The sequence below is a fragment of the Salvelinus alpinus genome, chromosome 23, assembly GCF_045679555.1.
Source record: "Salvelinus alpinus chromosome 23, SLU_Salpinus.1, whole genome shotgun sequence".
Taxonomy (NCBI): domain Eukaryota; kingdom Metazoa; phylum Chordata; class Actinopteri; order Salmoniformes; family Salmonidae; genus Salvelinus; species Salvelinus alpinus.
This window is the reverse complement of record NC_092108.1, coordinates 28175263-28198519: the sequence shown is the minus strand read 5'-3', so window position 1 is coordinate 28198519 and position 23257 is coordinate 28175263. Positions and strand designations below refer to the sequence as shown.

The 23257-nt window shown below is 41.0% G+C and overlaps 1 protein-coding gene across 1 annotated transcript; it reads left to right on the top strand.

Moving 5' to 3' along the window:
* The first annotated feature begins 400 nt into the window (after positions 1 to 400).
* LOC139550719 (collagen alpha-1(XXI) chain-like) lies at positions 401 to 23197 on the top strand. The gene is made up of 30 exons (XM_071361816.1): positions 401 to 534; positions 795 to 916; positions 1114 to 1674; positions 1823 to 1985; positions 2195 to 2426; positions 2598 to 2771; positions 2934 to 3011; positions 3149 to 3160; positions 3270 to 3356; positions 3502 to 3555; positions 3660 to 3713; positions 3805 to 3858; positions 4158 to 4211; positions 4508 to 4558; positions 4653 to 4706; positions 5289 to 5342; positions 9459 to 9512; positions 14425 to 14469; positions 14694 to 14747; positions 15352 to 15405; positions 15716 to 15769; positions 17368 to 17439; positions 17921 to 17956; positions 18056 to 18100; positions 18250 to 18282; positions 20414 to 20560; positions 20681 to 20735; positions 21298 to 21492; positions 21621 to 21698; positions 21912 to 23197. The coding sequence occupies exons 2-30, from the start codon at positions 823 to 825 to the stop codon at positions 22097 to 22099; spliced, it is 2886 nt and encodes a 961-aa protein (XP_071217917.1). The 5' UTR covers positions 401 to 534; positions 795 to 822; the 3' UTR covers positions 22100 to 23197.
* The last annotated feature ends 60 nt before the right edge of the window (positions 23198 to 23257 follow it).

Below are 23257 nucleotides of genomic sequence, written 5' to 3'. Positions count from 1 at the left end.
ATGTATGATCTACTAACTGCAGTATGAAAATGTATGCACTCACTACTGTAAGTCGCTCTGGATAAGAGCGTCTGCTAAACTACCACAATGTAAAATGGGAGCTTTGGATTCAGCAGAAAGGGCTTTTGACCGTCTGTTCCACAAAATGGAACCAGATAAACAAGCAAGTATGTTTGACCTATAAAGCAGCATATGATTTCAGCAACAGATTTGACGCTACAGTACCTCTCGCAGGTGGCTGCAGACAAGCATGCTTCAGAGGCTGGGTGTAACCACTCCCCTATAATCCACATCCCAACCCAAAGCCACTAGGTCCTCATTGGGAAGTCTCAGGTCCACGTCACAGTTTGGTTTGGTATAAAAAGGCTTCCAGGAACATCTATTCATGTCTGCTAGCTATGTTACAGCCTGCCATCTTGTACAGCAGGGAGTAAGTAGCCTGTTTCAGTAAATCTAGACGCCTGTGTTACTGCAGGACTGTTTGCATTTACATTGATGAGTGGTATATTGGCAGCTGATGAGTAAAGAGTGAAGGTAAGAGAACTGTCTTAACAATTGTTAAAGTTTCTCCTAAAAATGTACTGAAGTAATGGGCAAAAGTCAAATCGATATTCCTGTAAAACATTCAATGTGCAGTTTTGGGTACAACATTTATTTATCGCATAGAACTTTGAAAGTAGTTTGACATGTTTTGCTATTATTGTCTTAATCATGTTTTGCTAGCTTATTACATATTTACTAAAATATGCATTTTGCCATTTAGTTTGTATCCTCCATCTTCATTTTAATTCAAGGAGGACTTTGCAGTACTGTTGATCAACAATGAAGAAATGGATATTAGGATCAGTATTAACATGGATGTTCCTTCCACATCTGAGGGGAGATAATTTAGTGGAAGATGTTGACGTTCAAGCGGGTAAATACATTTTATACATTTTTATGTATTGCAATTAATGATAATTATCAACATTGCTAACTAATATTACTACTGTACACAGGCCTATAATGTCAATATTGTCATATTAATGCAGATTTATAAAGACTGGTTTTGATGTCGGTAGCCAGCAAGGTGAATCACGTGGTGGGTAATATTTCTTCTTTCCTTGATTCCAGGCTGTAGCACAGCATCAAACGACCTGGTTTACATAATCGACGGTTCCTCCAGTGTGGGCACTCCAGACTTTGACTTGGCCAAACGATGGCTGGTCAATATCACCAGAGGCTTTGACGTGAGCTCCCGTCACACCCAGGTGGGCGTGGTCCAGTACAGCGACACGCCCCGTCTGGAGATTCCGCTGGGAAAACACCTGAGCAGCCAGGAACTGGTCGGCGCCATCAACACCATCGGCTACCTGGGGGGCAACACCCAGACGGGCAGGGCCATCAAATTTGCCACGCAGCACGTCTTCCCGTTCTCCAACCGCACGCAGCCTGCCAGGAACCGCATTGCTGTGGTGCTGACGGATGGCCGTAGCCAGGACGACGTGGTGGACGCGGCCGTGGAAGCCAAGGCCCAGAATATTATCCTGTTCGCTGTGGGCGTGGGCAACGAGATCACCAACTCCGAGCTGGTGTCCATGGCCAACAAGCCCCCCTCTACATATGTTCTCTACGCTGAGGACTACAGCTCCATCGCTAACATCCGAGACGCCATGGAGCAGAAGCTGTGTGAGGGTGAGTCTGGGATCCTGAGGCTAATGACAGCTTAGATAGTTTATTTTGAGACATTTCCATGTTCCAGCATGTGTCATGAACCTCCAAGATGAAATAACAGTGGTCTAAACTAACTTGCTCTCTATGTCTGTCTGTCTCTCTCTCTCAGAGTCTGTGTGCCCAATGCAGATCCCTGGAACAGCCAATGTAAAGGGATTTGAGCTGCTGTCTAGAATGCAGATCGACATGAAAGCAAAGAAAGTCCAGGGCTCGCTGATGTCAGAGACTTCCTACTTGCTTAGCCCCCGACTGGACCTCACCGACAGCACCAGGTAGGGGGACTGACCGTTTATATACACACACACACACACACACACACACACACACACACACACACACACACACACACACACACACACACACACACACACACACACACACACACACACACACACACACACAGTAAACTCCTTACAGCTCACATGAGATTTCTGTAACACACTTCTACATAAAGTATAACCCATTTTTATTGATCCTCTAGGGCCATCTTCCCTGAGGGTCTGCCTCCCTCCTATGTGTTTGTGGCCACTCTACGCCTGAAGAGCCCCACCAACCATGTGAAGTTGGACCTGATCAGAGTGCTCTCTCAGGACGGGCTGAAACAGTTCGCTGTGACCCTCAATGGACTGGACAAGTCTGTCACCTTCACCAGCACAACCACCAGTGTCAACAAGAAAGAACAGTGTGTCATTTTCAATGACAGAGGAATTAAGGTCTATAGAAACACACTGACATAACGACCCCCAACACCTTTGGACTGGTTTCCTGGACACATATTAATCCTAGTGCTGGACTAAAACGCATGTTAAATGTGTCTGGGGAAACCAGCTCTTTATGTTTTGAAATGGTAGTTACCTACTCAGCAAGTTTTACTTTTTCTACAGAGACTCTTTGACTCAGAGTGGCACCAGTTGAAGCTGCTTGTTAAACCCAGACGTATCATCTGTTACCTGGACGACATGCAGATAGAGGAGCAGCTACTAGAACCTGTATTTCCCATCTACATCAAAGGAAAGATACAGGTCGCCAAGAAGGTCAAGATGGAAGCAACTGTTCCTGTGAGTAACAATGGGTGTTGGGCAAACTTGAAGAAATGCAACAACCATATATGTACAAATAATGGTTTGCTTTCATTTTAAAGGAGCTTCTATATTTGGATGAACTTTTTTACTATAATGACACAGTAACATGACTATGTTCGTCTTGTAATCCTTCTTTAGATCGAGATACAAAAACTGAGGCTTTACTGCAATCCCGAGCAAAGTGAGAACGAGACAGCGTGTGAAATATACTCTGTGGTGAGTGTAATGATACTGTAACTACGAGACTCATAATTTACTTCCACATGTCACTGAAGGTTTCTGTTGAAGGTGGGGGGGTGGCAACGATAATTTAATCTTCATATCATTATCTCTCTATGTTTATTTCTATACAGGAGGATGACAGGGTGAGTATGCTTGTTGGTTGTCTATCTTTACATTACATTGTAATTATTACATTACATTTGTAGACTTGTTGGGTTGTTCCTGTTATATTAAATGGTTTTCTGCTCCCAGTGTCCTCTGGACAGACAACCTGCAGCAGTGGAGAGCTGTCACTGCCCTCAGGGGAAACCTGGGTCTCCTGGTCTTCCTGGGCCTATGGTGATAATTAAATCATAAATAATTCAACCATAAATTGATTGAGAGATGTATGACCAAACAGCTGTACAGACAAAATGCCAACTCCATCAGATGGATGACTGTATGTAAATCTCTAGTTCATAGCTTGTCTATTTGAACCCTGTAGGGCTTCCGAGGTGAGAAAGGGAGGGAGGGGCCACCTGGCCCTGACGGTAAGCCTGTGAGTACTGGCTATCTATCTTAAATATATCTAATTTCAAAACATGAGGATCAATCATACAGTATGGTGATTCTGATGAATTGTTGCTCATTTTCTTTGTGAAGGGGAAGCCAGGTGAACGTGGAATACCAGGAGAACCCGGGAAGAATGGGAACAATGTGAGTGAAATATGTCACTACAATTTCTGCATTTTGCTGATTATACTTACTGCCACTGTGTTTGTAATGTTGGTTTCATTATTCAACTTAGGGCAAAGCGGGCATACCAGGGCATAAGGGCGAAGCAGGACTTAATGGGGCCAAAGTAAGCATCATGAGATAGGTTCACAATATACTGTAACAAATCATTTTCATATCACATAACTCTTTGTATGGCTCATCATGTTAGGTTAGATTACTTGTTAGATATTACTGCATGGTCGGAACTAGAAGCACAAGCATTTCTCTACACTCGCATTAACATCTGCAAACCATGTGTATGTGACAAATTACATTTTATTTGATCTTGCTATTAGATCTAAAGGCCCCAGGCCTAAACCATGTTACTGTAGTTTTGAATTCAGGTCATGTCTTTGTGATTGAGCTGATTCATCCTGGCTGCAGGGTGACACGGGAGCACCAGGCCTTGAAGGCAGACCTGGCCCTCCAGGACCTACGGTGAGTCATGACCCTTTAATGAAGTGTAATTATAGAGACACACACACACACACACACACGGCTGTGGGAGCAGCCCAGCGTAATAGGCAGACTACTAAGCAGGTGCAAGTAGTGTAGACATGAATGATAAAAACAAAATGCCAATATCCAGTTTAATTTAGTGCTTGTAGACGATAGACGTATTCTCAGACTACCTTAATAACACACTACATACTCAGAGGTAGTCAGGTCTCAAAGACCATGTAATGGTGGTGGTGCCAATGGACAAGGGTTTTAAAAGACTGTTTCCATTGTAGGGACCTGAGAGACAGCTTAAATTGGAGGCCACAGGAATTCCAGGAGAAAAGGTAAGAGACAAACTTTTTCAGAAATATTTTATGGCAATTGAATGTAGTGCTATATTTTGTTGACTCTTTAATGCAGACATTTTCATATGTACAGGGAAGTCCAGGTGAAGCAGGAGCTCAGGGACCACCGGGGGAGCATGGACCACATGTAAGCTTGTATACACCTATTATGTATGCTGACCTTCATGTTCATATCTGTGTAAGGTGTGGAACTGTCTGGTATTCAACAGCATTTTCTTCATCACTGTATGAGAAGTGCTATTTATCCTGTACTAGGGTTGGGCGATATCTAAGGAGACCTCTTCTACGATATATTGTGATATCCGATGTAATAATTTTGGACCGTTAATGACTAGATACTTCCAGACTGCAATTTTTGTGCTTATTTTTATATTAAAGTCACATTCTCATTAAATAACCTCAGTATGGCAAAAAAAAAAAAAGCTTAGTTGATTCATTTAGACTTCATTTTCAACATATACTGTAGATACACCCTAACTGATAAAACTGAACAGTTTTTTGATTTGTAAAGTTCAAATAGAGTAGTCTTGCACTTAACGCCAATATAAAATATCACAATATTTGATTTAATCATGTTGGCCCAACCCTATTCTCTACAACAAAACATCCAATGACAACAGTACAGTATCAGTTTGCTTGTTGGTCAGAGGGAAGTCCAGGGTTACTATACAGCATTTTATAACTGAAATTATGTTGTTTTTCTGTGCAGGGGGACACAGGGCCAGTAGGAAAGGATGGTTTTGTTGGACCAGCTGGAGTGAAGGTGAGCTGAGATTTCATTTCACATACTTTCATAAACAAGTGATACGTCTGTAGGCGATGGCAGATGTGACAAGCAAGGGACTGTGAGCTCAGTGACATCTTGTTCGAGATGATCTTCTATCTTGGAACATCTGTGGGTTTTTGGGGGGGGTTTCAGAGGGAATATTTGTGGTTAATCTTTCCTTTTCCTTTAGAGTTGGTGGTTCCATAGGAGGAGGTTTGAAATGTTAGAGTTTCACTCATAGTTCTATATTAAGACACTTCCACAAGCTAGTCTAGGTGGCGGAAAGTCTACATAAGCTATTTCTAGAGTTGAGGTGGTGGGTGCAGGAGGTAGGAACATTGTTAGTTCACTTGTAAACATTGACTAAAGTATATTTGATGTTCTTTGCTTTGGTTGGAAAGAACAGGAAGCAGGTTACCCAGATTTGAACTGTATATATGTTCAGTTATTTTTTTTATTTTTTTTAATGAATGGGGATAATTTCATTACCCCATTTGTGGATAATTACTTTTTTAGCTACACCCTATAACCCTGTTTAATTAGATGTTGAACTGATGATGCTTTCAACTACATACTGTAATGCAGGCTATATTTAATGAATACTCATATGCCGATCAGTACCTAGTAAACTAGCCTTAGACTTAAGAGGTTTATTTTTCCTGAGGGAACTTTGTGGTGTGTGCGCTGGATCTGTAGTGGATCTAGGAGATCCAGGGACACAAAGGATCGTTTCAGCTTCCAGTAGTAGTATGTGTAACCTGGCTCGCTGCCTGGCGTGAGTTTTGTGTTCTATAATGAGGGGTGAGCGCTGCAGAGCGGAGCGTGGCTTCTGTTCCTGCAATCTATTTTCAGAGCTCTGCATCTGCCCCAGCATCTGTTTATCGCCCAGGGAACATGTCCCTTCCTTTTGGAGTGGTGGAAATTAGTGACACCCTACCATTTACCGGTTTATTAAACTATGCACACTTACCCGTAAAGTAGCTTTGATAAAGGTCTTGGCTTAGTAAGATGTTTGTTGTCATCTTGCAATTGGAGAAGGAACGGTTTTGTGAGGGATGTGACATTTGCGCATTGTAACCATGAAAAGTACAAGTGAAACCTCAAACTGGTTTGCTGAAATTGTAAAACACCAGGGATGCCACCATTTGATTTAACTGTAAAAATCTCCTGTACACAGATAATATTTATCTTGTTGGAGTGACAGATTATTTTGAGTGTAGTTTGTAATTGCAGTGAGTCACTGTCATGGCTAATGGTCATCCTCTCACTCAAATTCATTGAATAAATACTTTTTTTGGAACTCCTTGGCTTATTATCAGCTAAATGTGTCCTAAATATGTATTTTTTTATTTAAAAAAAATCCCAACCTTCCCTCTCATTTTGGATTAGAAGCCAAGGTCCCCAAATAATTCTTCAAGCAAAACCCCAGCTTTTCCAGCCCAGCTCCCCATCCCTAGCCTGCTGGTCTGGATCCAGTGCATGATTAACTAACCGACTGGTTTGATGTGGTGGCCCAGATGAAAGCCTGTTCATTGGGTTGGGTTTTCACAGTGTGGCATGGCGCTGCAGCGGGCTTGGCTGCTGCACTCTGTAATCACGGCCCTGAAGCTCACAGGACACAGCAGCTGTAAAAACCAGCCACACCATACTTTAGATGTCGGAGAGGTTTGGTTTAACCAGCCAGCGAACTTGCCTTGACAACAATAGGAAAAAAAGTCTATCAGTACCAGGCTACACTTGGATCAAAATGCACAGGAATGTTTTGAGACGCATGCATAAAATTCAATGTAAACTTGAATGAAAGTTACATGTCAGATGAAGTCTCATAAAGTTTTGGGTAATTGCTATCCTAGATGAGTAAAAATGGTTGTGTGGAAATCATTTCCTAGTTTTAAGTTACAAAGGATTCCTGTTGTAATTCAGAAAACAGCTTGGTGTGAGGTCCTGTATCAAATAAGTTCTCGTGATTTTTCATGCACGGGAAGGAACAATGTTCCGCCGCATGTGGAATGGAGTGTTCCAAGCAAGATGAGTATTCTGCTCTTGCTTTTGAGGCTGTGCCTTACTCTAAAGCATGGCTCTCCAATCCTGTCCCTGGAGAGCTAGCCCTCCTATAGGTTTTCAATCTAACCCCCGTTGTAACTAACATGATTCAGATTATCAACCAGCTAATTATTAGAATCAGCAGAGAGGAAGAGGCAAGGCGACAGGGATAACTGGGCCCAACATATGTTTTCTCCAGCAGGTGCAGTTTTTTTGTTTGTTTCACTCAAGGAGTTTTTGTACGGAGTTCAATGAGAGAGTGTTGAATTTGGTTAACAAAAAATGTAATGGTTTATTTGCTACGTGTGGCTTATTTGATTGAATAGAAGTTTCGTAATGCTTAGGTTGTTATGAGTGTACTGATATAAGTAGGTCACGTGACATCCTGGCAACTTTGAGAAAAAACACTTTATCGGAGTTGTGCCTGTTGTTCACGCTGCCCTCTGCCCTCTCATTTGCTAGAATGGTCTTGCCTCCTCCCGACTACTTTCCATTTTTGAAGATATTTGTTTAAATTGTTAGAGCGGTCACTGGAGTATCTGGTTAATATAATGGTTAATCTGTGGAATCAAGTGCGCTAGATTAGGGTTGGATTGAAAACCTACAAGAGGCTAGCTCTCCAGGAACATGGCTAGAGAGCCCTGCTTTAGAGTAAGGCACAGCCTCAAAAGCAAGAGAAGAATACAAATTTTTGCACAATCTTGCCTAAACATCTATGTCAAATAGAATGCTTCATTCCACACGGGGAGCAACATTGTTCCTTCCTGTGCATGAAAAATCACAATACTTTGAAGAGAGAAATCTTGGAAGAAGTACCTAAGTGACTCATGCTCAATCAAGTTTTGACCATGATGTGTGATTGATGTGATATACATTGGCATTTTCAACACTCTTTCAGACTTTCATTTTGCATAACCAACATTTTAGATTAAAATAGATTCTGTGTATCGACATGAAAGGTTAAGTTGATGACTGACTTGTGTGAACTTTGCAATTAACATACATTTAAGGTTACACAATTAAAACACAGCTGATTACAGAACATGTTCATTCTGTGAGTACAGTAATCAATGCTATATTTAAAACACAATTCAACAAGAACACAATTCAACATCCAACACCCTTTTTACTAAGAATGTTCCAAAATAGGATTACAGTGTCTTAAAAATGTAACTAATGTCTTGTAATTTGGCGAATCGCATGAGTAATTGTGATATAGTATACAGTATTCATTATAGCATTTTTGGGTGCTATGTAACTTGAGATTTTGATAACAGGGTTTTTCTTGATTTCATGCCTTGGTTGCAGTTTTAATTTCTGAGCTTTTATGTAATTGAACGTGCATTGTTGCAGAGATGTAGAACACTAAATGGACTAATTGTAGTTAGCGTGGCTAAAACTGAAGAGCATTCAATAAGTTTGACGGTAGATACTAACTCCTTTTCTAGATAACATCTCCCACACTGTGTTGGTTGCACATTTTGAAAGCCATAATCAACACTTGTCATCCTCAATATTTACAGCCATTACAGTTTTAACATGTATTTTTATAAGATCATACAGACCTCTTATGTTGCTAATGATAGGCTCTTTGTCGCACGTGTGCCTGTTAGATGTTCAGGAAGGCAAAGCACTTCAAAAGCAGCCCTCCGTGTGTCAGGACCTATAAACCCACAGCTTTCCCTGCTTACCTCCTTTATTATTGAAAACCTGACTGAGCAGCGTGTACTGTGGTCTGTGGTTTATATTATAAACCTATGTTGGAGGTGTATGAGTGTTTGAGAAGGATCGTCTCTTCTCTCGTGCACTCTGTTCTACTCCTGCAGTCTACACTCACCTTGGAAAATGAATAGTGTGTATGTTGTGTTAGTGAGGATTTAGAACACATTTTTTGTTAAGAGGGACTTTTGTTAAGAGTGATAGTTTTAAACCTCACTGACGGGGTATGGAAACCCCCAACTTGAGGCGATCATCTGTCTCAAAGCTCAATGGATATTTTCACATGTTACAGTAGCTATTTCAGAGTATATCAAGTATGTGAATATCATAGTTGTGTTTTATTATGTTTAGGGTGAGAAAGGAGACTTCGGGGTTCACGGTGGTGATGGACAGATTGGAGTTCCGGTGAGTCTTCATTGTTCAAATGAAACGTTATTTCTTAATAAAAGCTGGACACATTCACTAAGCCAGTCCATTTACTCATCATCCTCATCCTCATCCACTCCTATGCATTCTACTACCTGCTCCCTTTAAACGATCATGTCAACTATGTTTTTCCAATATACATTAAAACCATGGATCATTTATAAAGTCACCTAAAATGACATTAAGGACTTTTAACTCAAAATAGTCATGGTGTTTGTGTAGATTTTTCTCCAAATGTGGTGTTCATCCAACCACAGTGTTTGCTAACTCCAGGATCGGTAACACTTTTTTTGGATAGTCCATCTGTAGATACTCTACAGACTATCAGTAACATTTCAACTAGCTCTAACCCTAAACTTAACCCTCTTGCCCTAACCTTTATTCTAAACTTTACCCTAACCGTAAACTTAGCAAGCAGTTGCTTATCAACAGATAGTCAGTTGCTTATCAGCAGGTGGTTTGTTGATAGTATGCCCATCTGTAGAGCATCTACAGATGGATTATCCAACTAGGATCCAGACTTGGTGTATATATGACCCCAGGATCCAGACTTGGTGTATAGAAAACTATTTATATGATTAAACATAAGAACATGTCTAAGCTTATTTGTCTATGCTTATCATCTGACAGAAAAATTAAAATACAGATTGTTATTATTTTATGTGTTAAATCATTCTCCCTACCCTGTCCACAAAAATATATTTTAAGCCACATTTCCTCCTTGTCCACAATAGGAGCATGAAAACCTTGAGTAATATATACAGCGAATGTTTTAGTGTGGTACTGTGGCCCCTGGCCAGAATCTGAACCAGCTGGCTGAGGAAGCACCAATAACCACCCCCATCTGCGTAGGGTCTTTGGGTTAAACCTTTCACTAAAAATAATTTTGACCAATTGCTAAAAAGACCTGATAGCATCTGTGTGTAATCCATATGTAGCCTACATCCACAAACGACCTTGTTTCTACTAAAGAAGATACATTTTTGATCTCTAACAACCTTAATTTCCTTTTTCCAAACCATAGAAATATTATGAGAACCACTATGATGTAATAATCAGTCTCCTCTTTCATAGTCTTTGGAAATACTGCGTACAGTGCCTTCGGAAAGTATTCAGACCCCTTGACTTTTTCCACGTTTTGTTACGTTACAGCCTTATTCTAAAATGGACTAAATCGTTTTTTCCCCCCTCATCAATCTACACACAATAACCTATAATGACAAAGCAAAAACATTTTTATTTATTTTTGTAAATGTATAAAAAAAAAAAAAGAGATTACCTTATTTACTTAAGTTTTCAGAGCCTTTGCTATGAGACTCGAAATTGAGCTCAGGTGCATCCTGTTTCCATTGATCGTCACTGAGATGTTTCTACAACTTGAATGGAGTCCACCTGTGGTAAATTCAATTGATTGGACATGATTTGGGAAGGCACATACCTGTCTATATAAGGTCCTACAGTTGACAGTGCATGTCAGAGCAAAAACTAAGCCATGAGATCGAAGGAATTGTCGAGCTCCGAGACAGGATTGTGTCGAGGCACTGATCTGGGGAAGGGTACCAAAACATTTCTGCAGCATTGAAGGTCCCCAGGAACACAGTGACCTCCATCATTCTTAAATTGAAGAAGTATGGAACCACCAAGACTCTTCCTAGAGCTGGCTGCCCGGCCAAACTGAGTAATCGGGGGAGAAGGGCCTTGGTCAGGGAGGACTCCGTTCCATTTTTTCCATTGCAGCCATCACAATGAGCCTGTCATCCAATAGCTCCTCCCACCAGCCTCCACTGCTCCATTGAGTAAACAAGGTGTATGTGAGATCAAATGAATGACTAATGCAATAGTACACCTAGTCCTAGAGGCTAATCGAAAATACTTTAGTAACTACCAGTTCTCACCTCAGTGAGGTGGATGAGGTAAACATTGGGACGTTCTTTCCTGTTTTCAACCTATTTAAAGAGACCACTAAAAGGCCACCAGGTGGAGACAGACGATTATATTGACAACTGTATTTGTCTATCTGGTCTCTGTCTAATGCAATGCAAGCCTTGTTTTTTTAGAGCATTTCACAGACAACATTGAAATTTAAGCTGGTCTGTTTGAACATGGATACAGCAACTAATGTTCTTACCAAAAATAGCAAGAGGAGTTTGATAAATATTATACCAAGAAATATTGACCCCCCCAAAAATGTACGAGTCTGTAGTCTGGCTCTCGCACAACATGAAACCCTATGGCTCGACATGTAGCTAATGTAGCCAGTGCCCTCGCATGCCATTTTCCAATCAAGCTCAAAGTATTTGAAAGAAAACAAATACTATTTGAACTTAGGTGTGGTGGCCAGTGCCCTCAGATGCCATTCTGCTGTGCCACTTTGCCCATAATTACAATGTTCCTGTTTATGGGGAAATCAAGTAAAATCTAACTGTGTTGAAAAATGAATGAAAGTCCTAATGAGCCAGTCAGCCAAGCCATCCTACAACTGTGACTTAAAATCCTGCAATGCATCACGAGGAGTAGAACTAACAGTTTATGTTGTCCTCTCTGCTAACTTTAATCATCATCATGGCTCCCTCCCTAAGTCCCATGAGTGTCATTACGTACTGTAGATAATGGGTGAAAGCTCTGACTGGCTGTAAACTAGGTTGATATTGTGGTCACCGCCAGCCGGGTAAACATGGGAACTGGAAATAGAAAGTGGGCCTCTAATTTCATGTGCACAATATCATCATCATCATCATCATGATACAGCTTTCTTCCAGTTTCCAGGATATTTCAAGAGCAGTAAGAGACCCTCAGCTGTGCTGAAATAGAGCTGTAGAAATTATACTGTACATGTTTATTGATATACAGTACCAGTCAAACGTTTTGACACACCTACTCATTACAGGGTTTTCTTTATTTTTACTATTTTCTACATTGTAGAATAATAGTGAAGACATCAAAACTATTAAATAACACATATGGAATCATGTAGTAATGAAAAAAGTGTTAAACAAATCAAAATATATTTTATATTTGAGATTCTTCAAAGTAACCACCCTTTGCTTTGATGACAGCGTTGTACACTCTTGGCATTCTCTCAACCAGCTTCATGTGATAGTCACCTGGAATGCATTTCAATTACCAGGTGTGCCTTGTTAAAAGTTCATTTGTGGAATTTCTTTCCTTAATGCGTTTGAGCCAATCAGTTGTGCTGTGACGAGCTAGGGGAACTATACAGAAGATAGCCCAATTTGGTAAAATACCAATTCCATATTATGGCAAGAACCGCTCAAATAAGCAAAGAGAAATGACAGTACATCATTACTTTAAGACATGAATGTCAGTCAATCCGGAAAATGTTAAGAACTTTGAACGTTTCTTCAAGTGTAGTCGCAAAAAACATCAAGCGATATGATGAAACTGGCTCTCATGAGGACCGCCACAGCAATGGAAGACCCAGAGTTACCTCTGCTGCAGGGGATAAGTTCATTAGAGTTACCAGCCTCAGAAATTGCTGCCCAAATAAACGCTTCACAGAGTTCAAGTAACAGACACATATCAACTGTTCAGAGGAGACTTTGTGAATCAGGCCTTCATGGTTTAATTGCTGCAAAAAAACAACTACTAAAGGACACCAATAAGAAGAAGAGACTTGCAGGAGGACAAGAAACACGAGAAATGGACATTAGACCGGAGGAAATTTGTCCTTCGATCTGATGAGTCCAAATTTGAGATTTTTGGTTCCCAACCGCAGTGTCTTTGTGAGACGCAGAGTAGGTGAATGGATGATCTCCACGTGTGTGGTTCCCACCGTGAAGCATGGAGGGGGAGCTGTGATGGTGTGGAGGTGTCACACAATCACACTGTTGGTGATTTATTTAGAATTCAAGGTACACTTACACAGCATGGCTACCACAGAATTCTGCAGCGATACACCATCCCATCTGATTTGGGCTGAGTGGGACTATCATTTGTTTTTCAACAGGACAATGACCCAACACACCTACAGGCTGTGCAAGGGCTATTTGACCAAGAAGGAGAGTGATGGAGTGCTGCATTAGATCACCTGACCTCAACCCAATTGAGATGGTTTGGGATAAGTTGGACCGAAGAGTGAAGGAAAAGCAGTCAATAAGTGTTCAGCATATGTGGGAACTGCTTCAAGACTGTTGGAAAAGCATTCCAGGTGATGCTGGTTGAGAGAATGACAAGAGTGTGCAATGCTGTCATTAAGGCAAAGGGTGGCTACTTTGAAGAATCTCAAATATATCAAATATATTTAGATTTGTTTACATTTACATTTACATTTTAGTCATTTAGCAGACGCTCTTATCCAGAGCGACTTACAGTAGAGTGCATACATTTTATTACATTTTTACATACTGAGACAAGGATATCCCTACCGGCCAAGAGCAGACGCTCTTATCCAGAGCGACTTACAGTAGAGTGCATACATTTTAACATACTGAGACAAGGATATCCCTACCGGACAAACCCTCCCTACCAGCCAAACCCTCCCTACCGACGCTATGCCAATTGTGCGTCGCCCCACAGATCTCCCGGTTGCGGCCGGCTGCGACAGAGCCTGGGCGCGAACCCAGCCCAGCCTAGGCGCGAACCCAGAGACTCTGGTGGCGCAGCTAGCACTGCGATGCAGTGCCCTAGACCACTGCGCCACCCGGGAGACACCAGGGAGACACTTTTTTGGTTACTACATGATTCCATATGTGTTATTTCATAGTTTAGGTGTCTTCACTATTATTCTACAATGTAGAAAATAGTAAAAATAAAGAAAAACCCTTGAATGAATAGGTGTGTCCAAACTTTTGACTGGTACTGTAGAGATTTGCCTTTGTTTTTTCATAGTTCTCCTGAGTGTGATATCTCTGTTTTTTCATGAACTTCATAGGGAATCCGAGGCCTTCCCGGGCAGATGGGGCCTGCTGGACCTCGGGTAATAAACAGATCAAACTTAGACAATATAATCCAGTAGTTGGCCATGGCGCAATCAATGACTTGATTGGCTCACCCTCTGTGTCATCATGACATTCTCTTTGCCTCCTAAGACAGCAAATGACAAATGAAATATTCAGTGAAAGAGTAACTGCAAAACCTTGTGTGTTGAAAACAATGTAAAATGCATTTTTAATACATTTGATTTGACCTTGTTTTTACAAGGGGGAGAGAGGCCCACCCGGACAAGAGGGCCTGGTTGGACCAAAAGGACCTCAGGTAGGTAACGGATCGGACCTGAAAGTACAGTGTGCTTGATGTTCATTACATATTTTCTTCTCTTTTCTTTTCACCCTATTGAAAATGAAATAATTATTTTGCTGCTCCATAACGCTCCTCTGCAAAATTCAGAGTGAGATCCTTCACAAAATAGGAATGTACATGTAAGTAGGAACTGTACTTCACATTCAAGTGTCATTGCTGAACCTCAACTTTGCTGCCCTCAATTGGAATGTCAAGATATTGCAACTCTGTGGTTGAATTTAACTGAGGTTCTTCTATCAGACTTGTGGCTTACATGACAACTTTAGAAGAACTGAAAAGCCAATGAGGACAAAGAGGCAATTGTATTGTCATGTGATTTCAAATCATTCTCACCATTTTATTCACCAATTGTTTTCTGTGTATCTTTCAATTTGTTTTTGTCCCTATATCATTTGGTGTGATTAAAGTAACTATTTGCCTCACTTTTGATCTATAATAAAGTCTAGTCCTCAGAATTTCACATAATTTAAAATCACATAATTTTCATGAAGTTCATTTCATTTTGCCTTACAGATGATTAAGCCATTGTTTTAAAAACGGAATTTTCACTCATGTACAGGGTCTTCAGGGTCCGATTGGTCCACCTGGAACTTATGGAATTGAAGGTTCAAAGGTAACTAGTGAACTCTTTCCGCTACTGCATTTCCCCTATCCTTAGTGAGTGAGTGAGTGTGTGTGTGTGTGTGTGTGTGTGTGTGTGTGTGTGTGTGTGTGTGTGTGTGTGTGTGTGTGTGTGTGTGTGTGTGTGTGTGTGTGTGTGTGTGTGTGTGTGTGTGTGTGTGTGTGTGTGTGTGTGTGTGTGTCTGAGCTGCATATACTTTGTCTGTGTATGTATTTTCTTATGTACATGTGCTTTTCGTGATGTAGTTTGTGTGTGTTCTGGGAGTGCTAATGTGTGTGTTAACACATCTCTACATGTGTAGGGGGCCCAAGGTGCGCGTGGATCAGAAGGACATCCTGGGACACCTGGACTGAATGTAGGTATTTTTCAGCTGTTTGGGGATAGGTGAAAGATGTATACAGTTGAAGTCGGAAGTTTAAATACGCCTTAGCCAAATACATTTAAACTCAGTAAAATTCCCTGTCTTAGGTCAGTTAGGATCACCACTTTATTTTAAGAATGTGAAATGTCAGAATAATAGCAGAGAGAATTATTTCTTTCAGCTTTTATTTCTTTCATCACATTCCCAGTGGGTCAGAAGTTTACATACACTCAATTAGTATTTGGTAGCATTGCCTTTAAATTATTTAACTTGGGTCAAACGTTTTGGGTAGCCTTCCACAAGCGTCCCACAATAAGTTGGGTGAATTTTGGCCCATTCCTCCTGACAGAGCTGGTGTAACTGAATCAGTTTTATAGGCCTCCTTGCTCGCACACGCTTTTTCAGTTCTGCCCACAAATTTTCTATGGGATTGAGGTCAGGGCTTTGTGATGGCCACTCCAATACCTTGACTTTGTTGTCCTTAAGCCATTTTGTCACAACTTTGAAAGTATGCTTTGGGTCATTGTCCATTTGGAAGACCCATTTGCAACCAAGCTTTAACTTCCTGACTGATGTCTTGAGATGTTGCTTCAATATATCCACATAATTTTCCTTCCTCCTGATGCCATCTGTTTTATGAAGTGCACCAGTCCCCCCTGCAGCAAAGCACCCCCACAACTTGATGCTGCCACCCCCGTGCTTCACGGTTGGGATGGTGTTCTTCGGCTTGCAAGCATCCCCCTTTTTCCTCCAAACATAACGATGGTCATTATGGCCAAACAGTTCTATTTTTGTTTCATCAGACCAGAGGACATTTCTCCAGAAAGTACGATCTTTGTCCACATGTGCAGTTGCAAACCGTAGTCTGGCTTTTTTATGGCGGTTTTGGAGCTGTGGCTTCTTCCTTGCTGAGCGGGCTTTCAGGTTATGTCGACTCGTTTTACTGTGGATATAGATACTTTTGTACCTGTTTCCTCCAGCATCTTCACAAGGTACTTTGCTGTTGTTCTGGGATTGATTTGCACTTTTCGCACCAAAATATGTTAATCTCTAGGCAACACTTAACTGGTTTAAGGGGAAACATTTAAATGTCTTGGAATGGTCTAGTCAAAGCCCAGTCCTCAATCCAATTGAGAATCTGTGGTGTGACTTAAAGATTGCTGTACACCAGCGGAACCCATCCAACTTGAAGGAGCTGGAGCAGTTTTGCCTTGAAGAAAGAGAAAAAGTCCCAGTGGCTAGATGTGCCAAGCTTATAGAGACATACCCCAAGAGACTTGCAGCTGTAATTGCTGCAGAAGGTGGCTCTACAAAGTATTAACTTTGGAGAGGTGAATAGTTATGCATGCTCAAGTTCTGTTTTTGTTTGTTTCACAATAAAAACTTTTTTGCATCTTCAAAGTGGTAGGCATGTTGTGTACATCAAATGATACAAACTCCCCAACTCCAGGTTGTAAGGCAACAAAATAGGAAAAATGCCAAGGGGGAATACTTTCGCAAGCCGCTGTACATGTATGATTGTTATACAGTAGTGGAATTGTTATATTTTGTTGAAGCCATTATGAAGAATGGGTTTCCTGTTGATTCTCCAGGGAGTGGAGGGAGAGCAGGGGATTCAAGGGTTACCTGGTGACCGAGGACTGCCAGGGTTCAAAGGTCACAAGGTAATGAATTACAAAATGATAAACACTTTCACATATGTTTGATTCAGTAAGTACTTACGTATAAACTACATTACAAAAGTAACTTAACTAGAGTAGAGTATGGCTTTTTGGTTTATTAACTGTTATCAATTGGCGCAGCGGTCTAAATCAAATCAAATTGTATTTGTCACATGTGCACATGTTACAGTGGAATGCTTACTTACAAGCCCTGCATCTCAGGGCACTGCATCTCAGTGCTAGAGGCGTCACTACAGACACCCTGGTTCAAATCCAGGCTGTATCACAACCGGCCGTGATTGAGAGTCCCATAGGGCAGCGCAAAATTGGCCCAGCGTCGTCCGGGTTTATGTCCGGGTCATTGTGAAATAAGAATTTGTTCTGACTTGCCTAGTTAAATAAAGGTTCAATTTGTAAAAAAGATATATCTAATAAAAAAAATCCTATGACTGACTCGAGATAACATGTCTGTCATTGTTTTCAGGGGGAAACTGGTGAACCTGGTCCCAAAGGAAGCCAGGTATAATACAATACAATAAATCTGAAATGTATGTTATATTATGAGCAACAGCATTGAATGGTGTTTTTCATCACTACCCTTACCCTCCTGTTTCTCCAGGGTGAGAGAGGCAACAATGGAGTTCCTGGGAACACTGGGGCAAACGTATGTAACATTTAACCTTTCACCTCTTAACTCTGTTTAGGAGGCATGCATCAATGATACTGTAACTAAAGGATATTCATACTGCCTTTTTAGACCATCCATTTATTTCAGTGTTTTTATCCTCATGTTGTGTATGATTGCCACTGCAGGGAGAAGCTGGACTCAAAGGAAGCAAAGGAGAGGTGAGTTTAATTAGTTTGATCTGATTCATTTCATCTTAGAGTTGATGTTCTACTTTATCCTTTCATTTGACATAGGTCGAAGTTCAATTTACAAATGTAACTTCTCAGTTGTACACTGAGTAATTGAAAAGTGCACCTATAGTACAGAAGGTGTATTTAGAAGACGATTTGTCCTATCATGCTAACATATAGAAACAAATTCTGATGAAGGGAAGGGAAATGTATCTAGTAGTCAGCTCTGCATTCTCTACTCTCTCATGAGAACCTCATGGTCTATGAAAACAAACAGACATACACTACTGTTCAAAAGTTTGGGGTCACTTAGAAATGTCCTTGTTTTTGAAAGAAAATCCATTTATTTCTTTGTCCATTTAAAATAACATCAAATTGATCAGAAATATAGTGTAGACATTGTTAATGTTGTAAATTACTATTGTAGATGGAAACGGCTGATTTTATTTTATTAAAAAATGTAAAAAATTATATGGAATATCTACATAGGCGTACAGAGGCCCATTATCAGCAACCATCACTCCTGTGTTCCAATGGCACGTTGTGTTAGCTAATCCAAGTTTATCATTTTAAAAGGCTAATTGATCATTAGAAAACCCTTTTGCAATTATGTTAGCACAGCTGAAAACTGTTGTTCTGATTTAAAGAAGCAATAAAACTGGCCTTCATTAAACTAGTTGAGTATCTGTAGCATCAGCATTTGTGGGTTCGATTACAGGCTCAAATTGGTCAGAAATAAAGACCTTTCTTCTGAAACTCGTCAGTCTATTCTTCCGAGAAATGAACGCTATACCATGTGAGAAATTGCCAAGAAACTGAAGATCTGGTACAACGCTGTGTACTACTCCCTTCACAGAACAGCGCAAACTGGCCCTAACCAGAATAGAAAGAGTGGGAGGCCCCGGTGCACAACTGAGCAAGAAGACAAGTACATTAGAGTATCTAGTTTGAGAAACAGACGCCTCACAAGTCCTCAACTGGCAGCTTCATTAAATAATACCCTCAAAACACCAGTCTCAACATCAACAGTGAAGAGGCGACTCCGGGATGCTGGCCTTCTAGGCAGATTTGCAAAGACAAAGCCATATCTCAGACTGGTCAATAAAAATTAAATATTAAGATGGGCAAAAGAACACAGACACTGGACAGAGGAAGATTGGAAAAAAGTGTTATGGACAGACGAATCGAAGTCTGAGTTGTTCGGATCACAAAGAAGAACATTTGTGAGACGCAGAAAAAATAAAAAGATGCTGGAGGAGTGCCCGACGCCATCTGTCAAGCATGGTGGAGGCAATGTGATGGTCTGGGGGTGCTTTGGTGGTGGGAGATTTGTACAGGGTAAAAGGGATCTCGAAGAAGGAAGGCTATCACTCCATTTTGCAACGCCATGCCATACCCTGTGGACGGTGCTTAATTGGAGCCAATTTCCTCCCACAACAGGACAATGACCCAAAGCACAGCTCCAAACTATGCAAAAACTATTTAGGGAAGAAGCAGTAAGCTGGTATTCTGTCTATAATGGAGTGGCCAGCACAGTCACTGGCTCTCAACCCTATTGAGCAGTTGTGGGAGCAGCTTGACCGTATGGTACGTAAGTGCCCATCAAGCCAATCCAATTTGTGGGAGGTGCTTAGGAAACATGGGGTGAAATCTCTTCAGATTACCTCAACAAATTGACAACTAGAATGCCAAAGGTCTGCAAGGCTGTAATTTCTGCAAATAAAGGATTTTTTGGGACGAAAGCGAAGTTTGAAGGACACAATTATTATTTCTATTAAAAATCATTATTTATAAACTTATCATCTTGACCATATTTCCTATTCATTTTGCAACTAATTTCATGTATGTTTTCATTGAAAACAAGGACATTTCTAAGTGACCCCAAACCTTTGAATGGTAGTGTATGTGGTTTGGAAATTCCCCCTCCGTCTTCACATTGAACATATTCAATTAAATAAAAAAGATGTTGAACAGAATGACACCATCCTATGCAGACATTGCTTTCAATAGTCAAGTGAATTCAACAGACTGCTCTCTGTTTAATTGTTTGCATACTCGTATGTTTGCAAACATACAACAATACACCAACTGAATTAGCTGTGATGTTGTCCCCCACCAGAAAGGCCTATCAGGAGATACTGGAGCCAGAGGGCCGGAGGGGAGGAAGGGGGACGTGGGTCTGATGGGAGCTGCTGGGCCTCGCGGCTCTCCTGGACAAGATGGGTTACCAGGGCAACCAGGAGAGCTGGGATACCCAGGCAAACCTGTAAGTTGACCACATCTGTTCCTCTAGACTCGAGTCAAAGCCATTTGCCCGAAAATGTCAATAGAGACATTACCAGCTCATTAACTACCAGCATACTGATGTGAATGTATTGCCTTTCAGGGGAAGCCACCAACTGATGACCACTTGATGATGCTTTGCGCTAATGTTCTTCGGAGTATGTTTCCTGCTATTTTATTTTATGCATAAGCATGACCATTATCTGTTGTATGGATTCTTGAAGATTTTTGGCTGTTAAAAATGATAAACTTCAAAATGCTTGCTAGGAATTTAGGCAATCATCCATTTTTTTGTTTTTTCACCAAGTGCACATATCCATGCCGTTTCAAAATAGTGACTATGTTGGTAACTGTAGGTCTATGCATACAGCAGTATCCTGTTGAACTATGTGTACAGCAGCACGCCTCTATCTAGTGAACCAATGCAGATTTCATTTCTGCAATTTGGTGACAAAGCGCATCCTCTGATATGTGCATGGTTTCATAATCACTGTCTGGGCATGAGTCAGAACAAGTTGCTATTTTTGACACGTAACACTCTTGGAGAGATTACACAATAACATACTGACAGTAGCCATGAAAATTAGGATCTCGCTCCAAACTAAAGAAATGTCATAGAGTACATTGTTGCAATGTTCAGTAAGCCTATGTCAATACAGAAACAAGACTAGCTAGTATTGTGCTTTGCATACAGAACAAATGCTCATTTCCCCTATCCAGATCAGCTGCCGCAGCTCCTGGCGATGTTGGCACCAAAAAGTCAATGTGAGCAGTGTGAGACAGTGAAGGGGCCACCTGGTGAGCCAGGCCCTGCCGGCCCCAAGGGCCCCAGTGGAACGCCAGGGTACCCTGGCACGCCCGGTTTACAGGGTTACCCAGGACAGCCAGGCCGGATGGGACCTCATGGGCACAAAGGTAACACAGGGATTGACGGTCAAAGAATTTGACTTCAGTCTATGTAGTGCTGTTGATGTAAATTGCAATTCCATGGTTTTGGGATTAAGCAACCTTGCTGACTGTTTTTGCTATGCTTTTATGTGCAGGTGATATTGGACCAATGGGGTTAAAGGGGTCCAAAGGAGATGGAGACACAGGGTTGACAGGTCCTCCCGGCCCAGCAGGTAACAATCCCCCACTTCTTGTAGGAATGTTGAGTGATGCTATTCATGTTTTCACAAACAAATTTATACCTGTCATCTACAATTGAATACTGACCAACATACTGTCTGACCAATTGATCAACATGTGTAGGAGTCTGTAGATTGTCCCTGTGGCTGTCAGGGATATGTGATAAACAATTCCACTCTTCGTGTCTTTATCTTCCACCTCTGCAGGTCTCCAGGGGCCCAGAGGCAGTGACGGACACGGTGTCTCAGGGCCTCCAGGTGAACCAGGGAAGTCAGGAATTCCCGGCAGCCCAGGGAAGCGTGGCCCTCCTGGGGCCAATGGCGTATGTGACCCCACCTCCTGCTACCAGGCTATTCTCAGAGAGGAACGCTACAGCAAAGGACCCAACTTCTAGGTGTCCCAAGGAAAGCAGGACATTTTAATTTGACATTTTGAGACTAACAAAGTCAAGGACTGCTCACTGAAAAATCAAGGGCTGCTGGAGTGAGTGAGTTAACCCTTTGTTTCATGTGGGATGATCCACTCAGACTTGAGATAAAGAAACAGAGGATATAGGGCAACAAAGTGACGCAAATTGGTATCCAGCCAAACAGGGTTGTTTGACACTGTCTTCAGGCCAGGGGTAATTCAGCGAACAGGCAGAAGTGATGAGGACAAGTGGTGATTAGGGATATTATTACCCATCACTGGCTCATAACATCCGAGTGACAATGTTGTTTTTACTGTCTATCAGTGTCGAGGAGGTATAGAAACTTACAATGAGAATTGCACTGCCTTAGTTAAACTACCTCTTTGTTGGATCCAAAGCATTAAACACGATCTGGAGTGACAGGTAGCAATTGTGAAAAAGTTCTCCCAAATGATTTACTGTATGTTCAAGAGCAACACTAGGAACATACGACTCTGCATCAGAAGTCTTTCACTTTAAAACTACTAGCTCTTCACTACAATGTATTTTTAAGTAAGTACTATATTTTTTATATGTAGAAATTACTTTTTTAAGTCATTTATTTTCCTTTTCAATCAAGCTTGTTAGTCATTCATTTGCTTCACTTCTACGGGTATAAACATATTTATTGTCCTAGTCATCATATATATGTTTATTGTTACACAACTTCTGCATTTTCCCCTCAGTGTTTAGAGAACCTCCTGCTAGAAGGAAACTAGCATGTCTACTGTCAGTATGCGTCGTCTGTCTGTAGTAACCATGAACACTTTTACCTGATTTAACTTCCATCTATCTTATTTTGAAAATCTTTTTTGAGTTCAATTTTTATTCTTCCCCACAATATGTTTTAATATATCAAATGGGCTATTTTGATACAGTTTGTAGTATACTTTTTAAATATTGTTGTCCTGTTACAATTGACTTTCTTATTTTGATTTCCACATTTCAAAACAAATGTATACATTTCTCCATGTATTTTCTTATCAGAGAAAGCACTGTTGACTGTGAAGTCTTTTTTGAATAAACTTCTGTTGTAGTCTTGTAGTTGAATCCCATGTTACAACCTTTTTTATGATTACGATGAATATGGTTCCTCTATTGAAC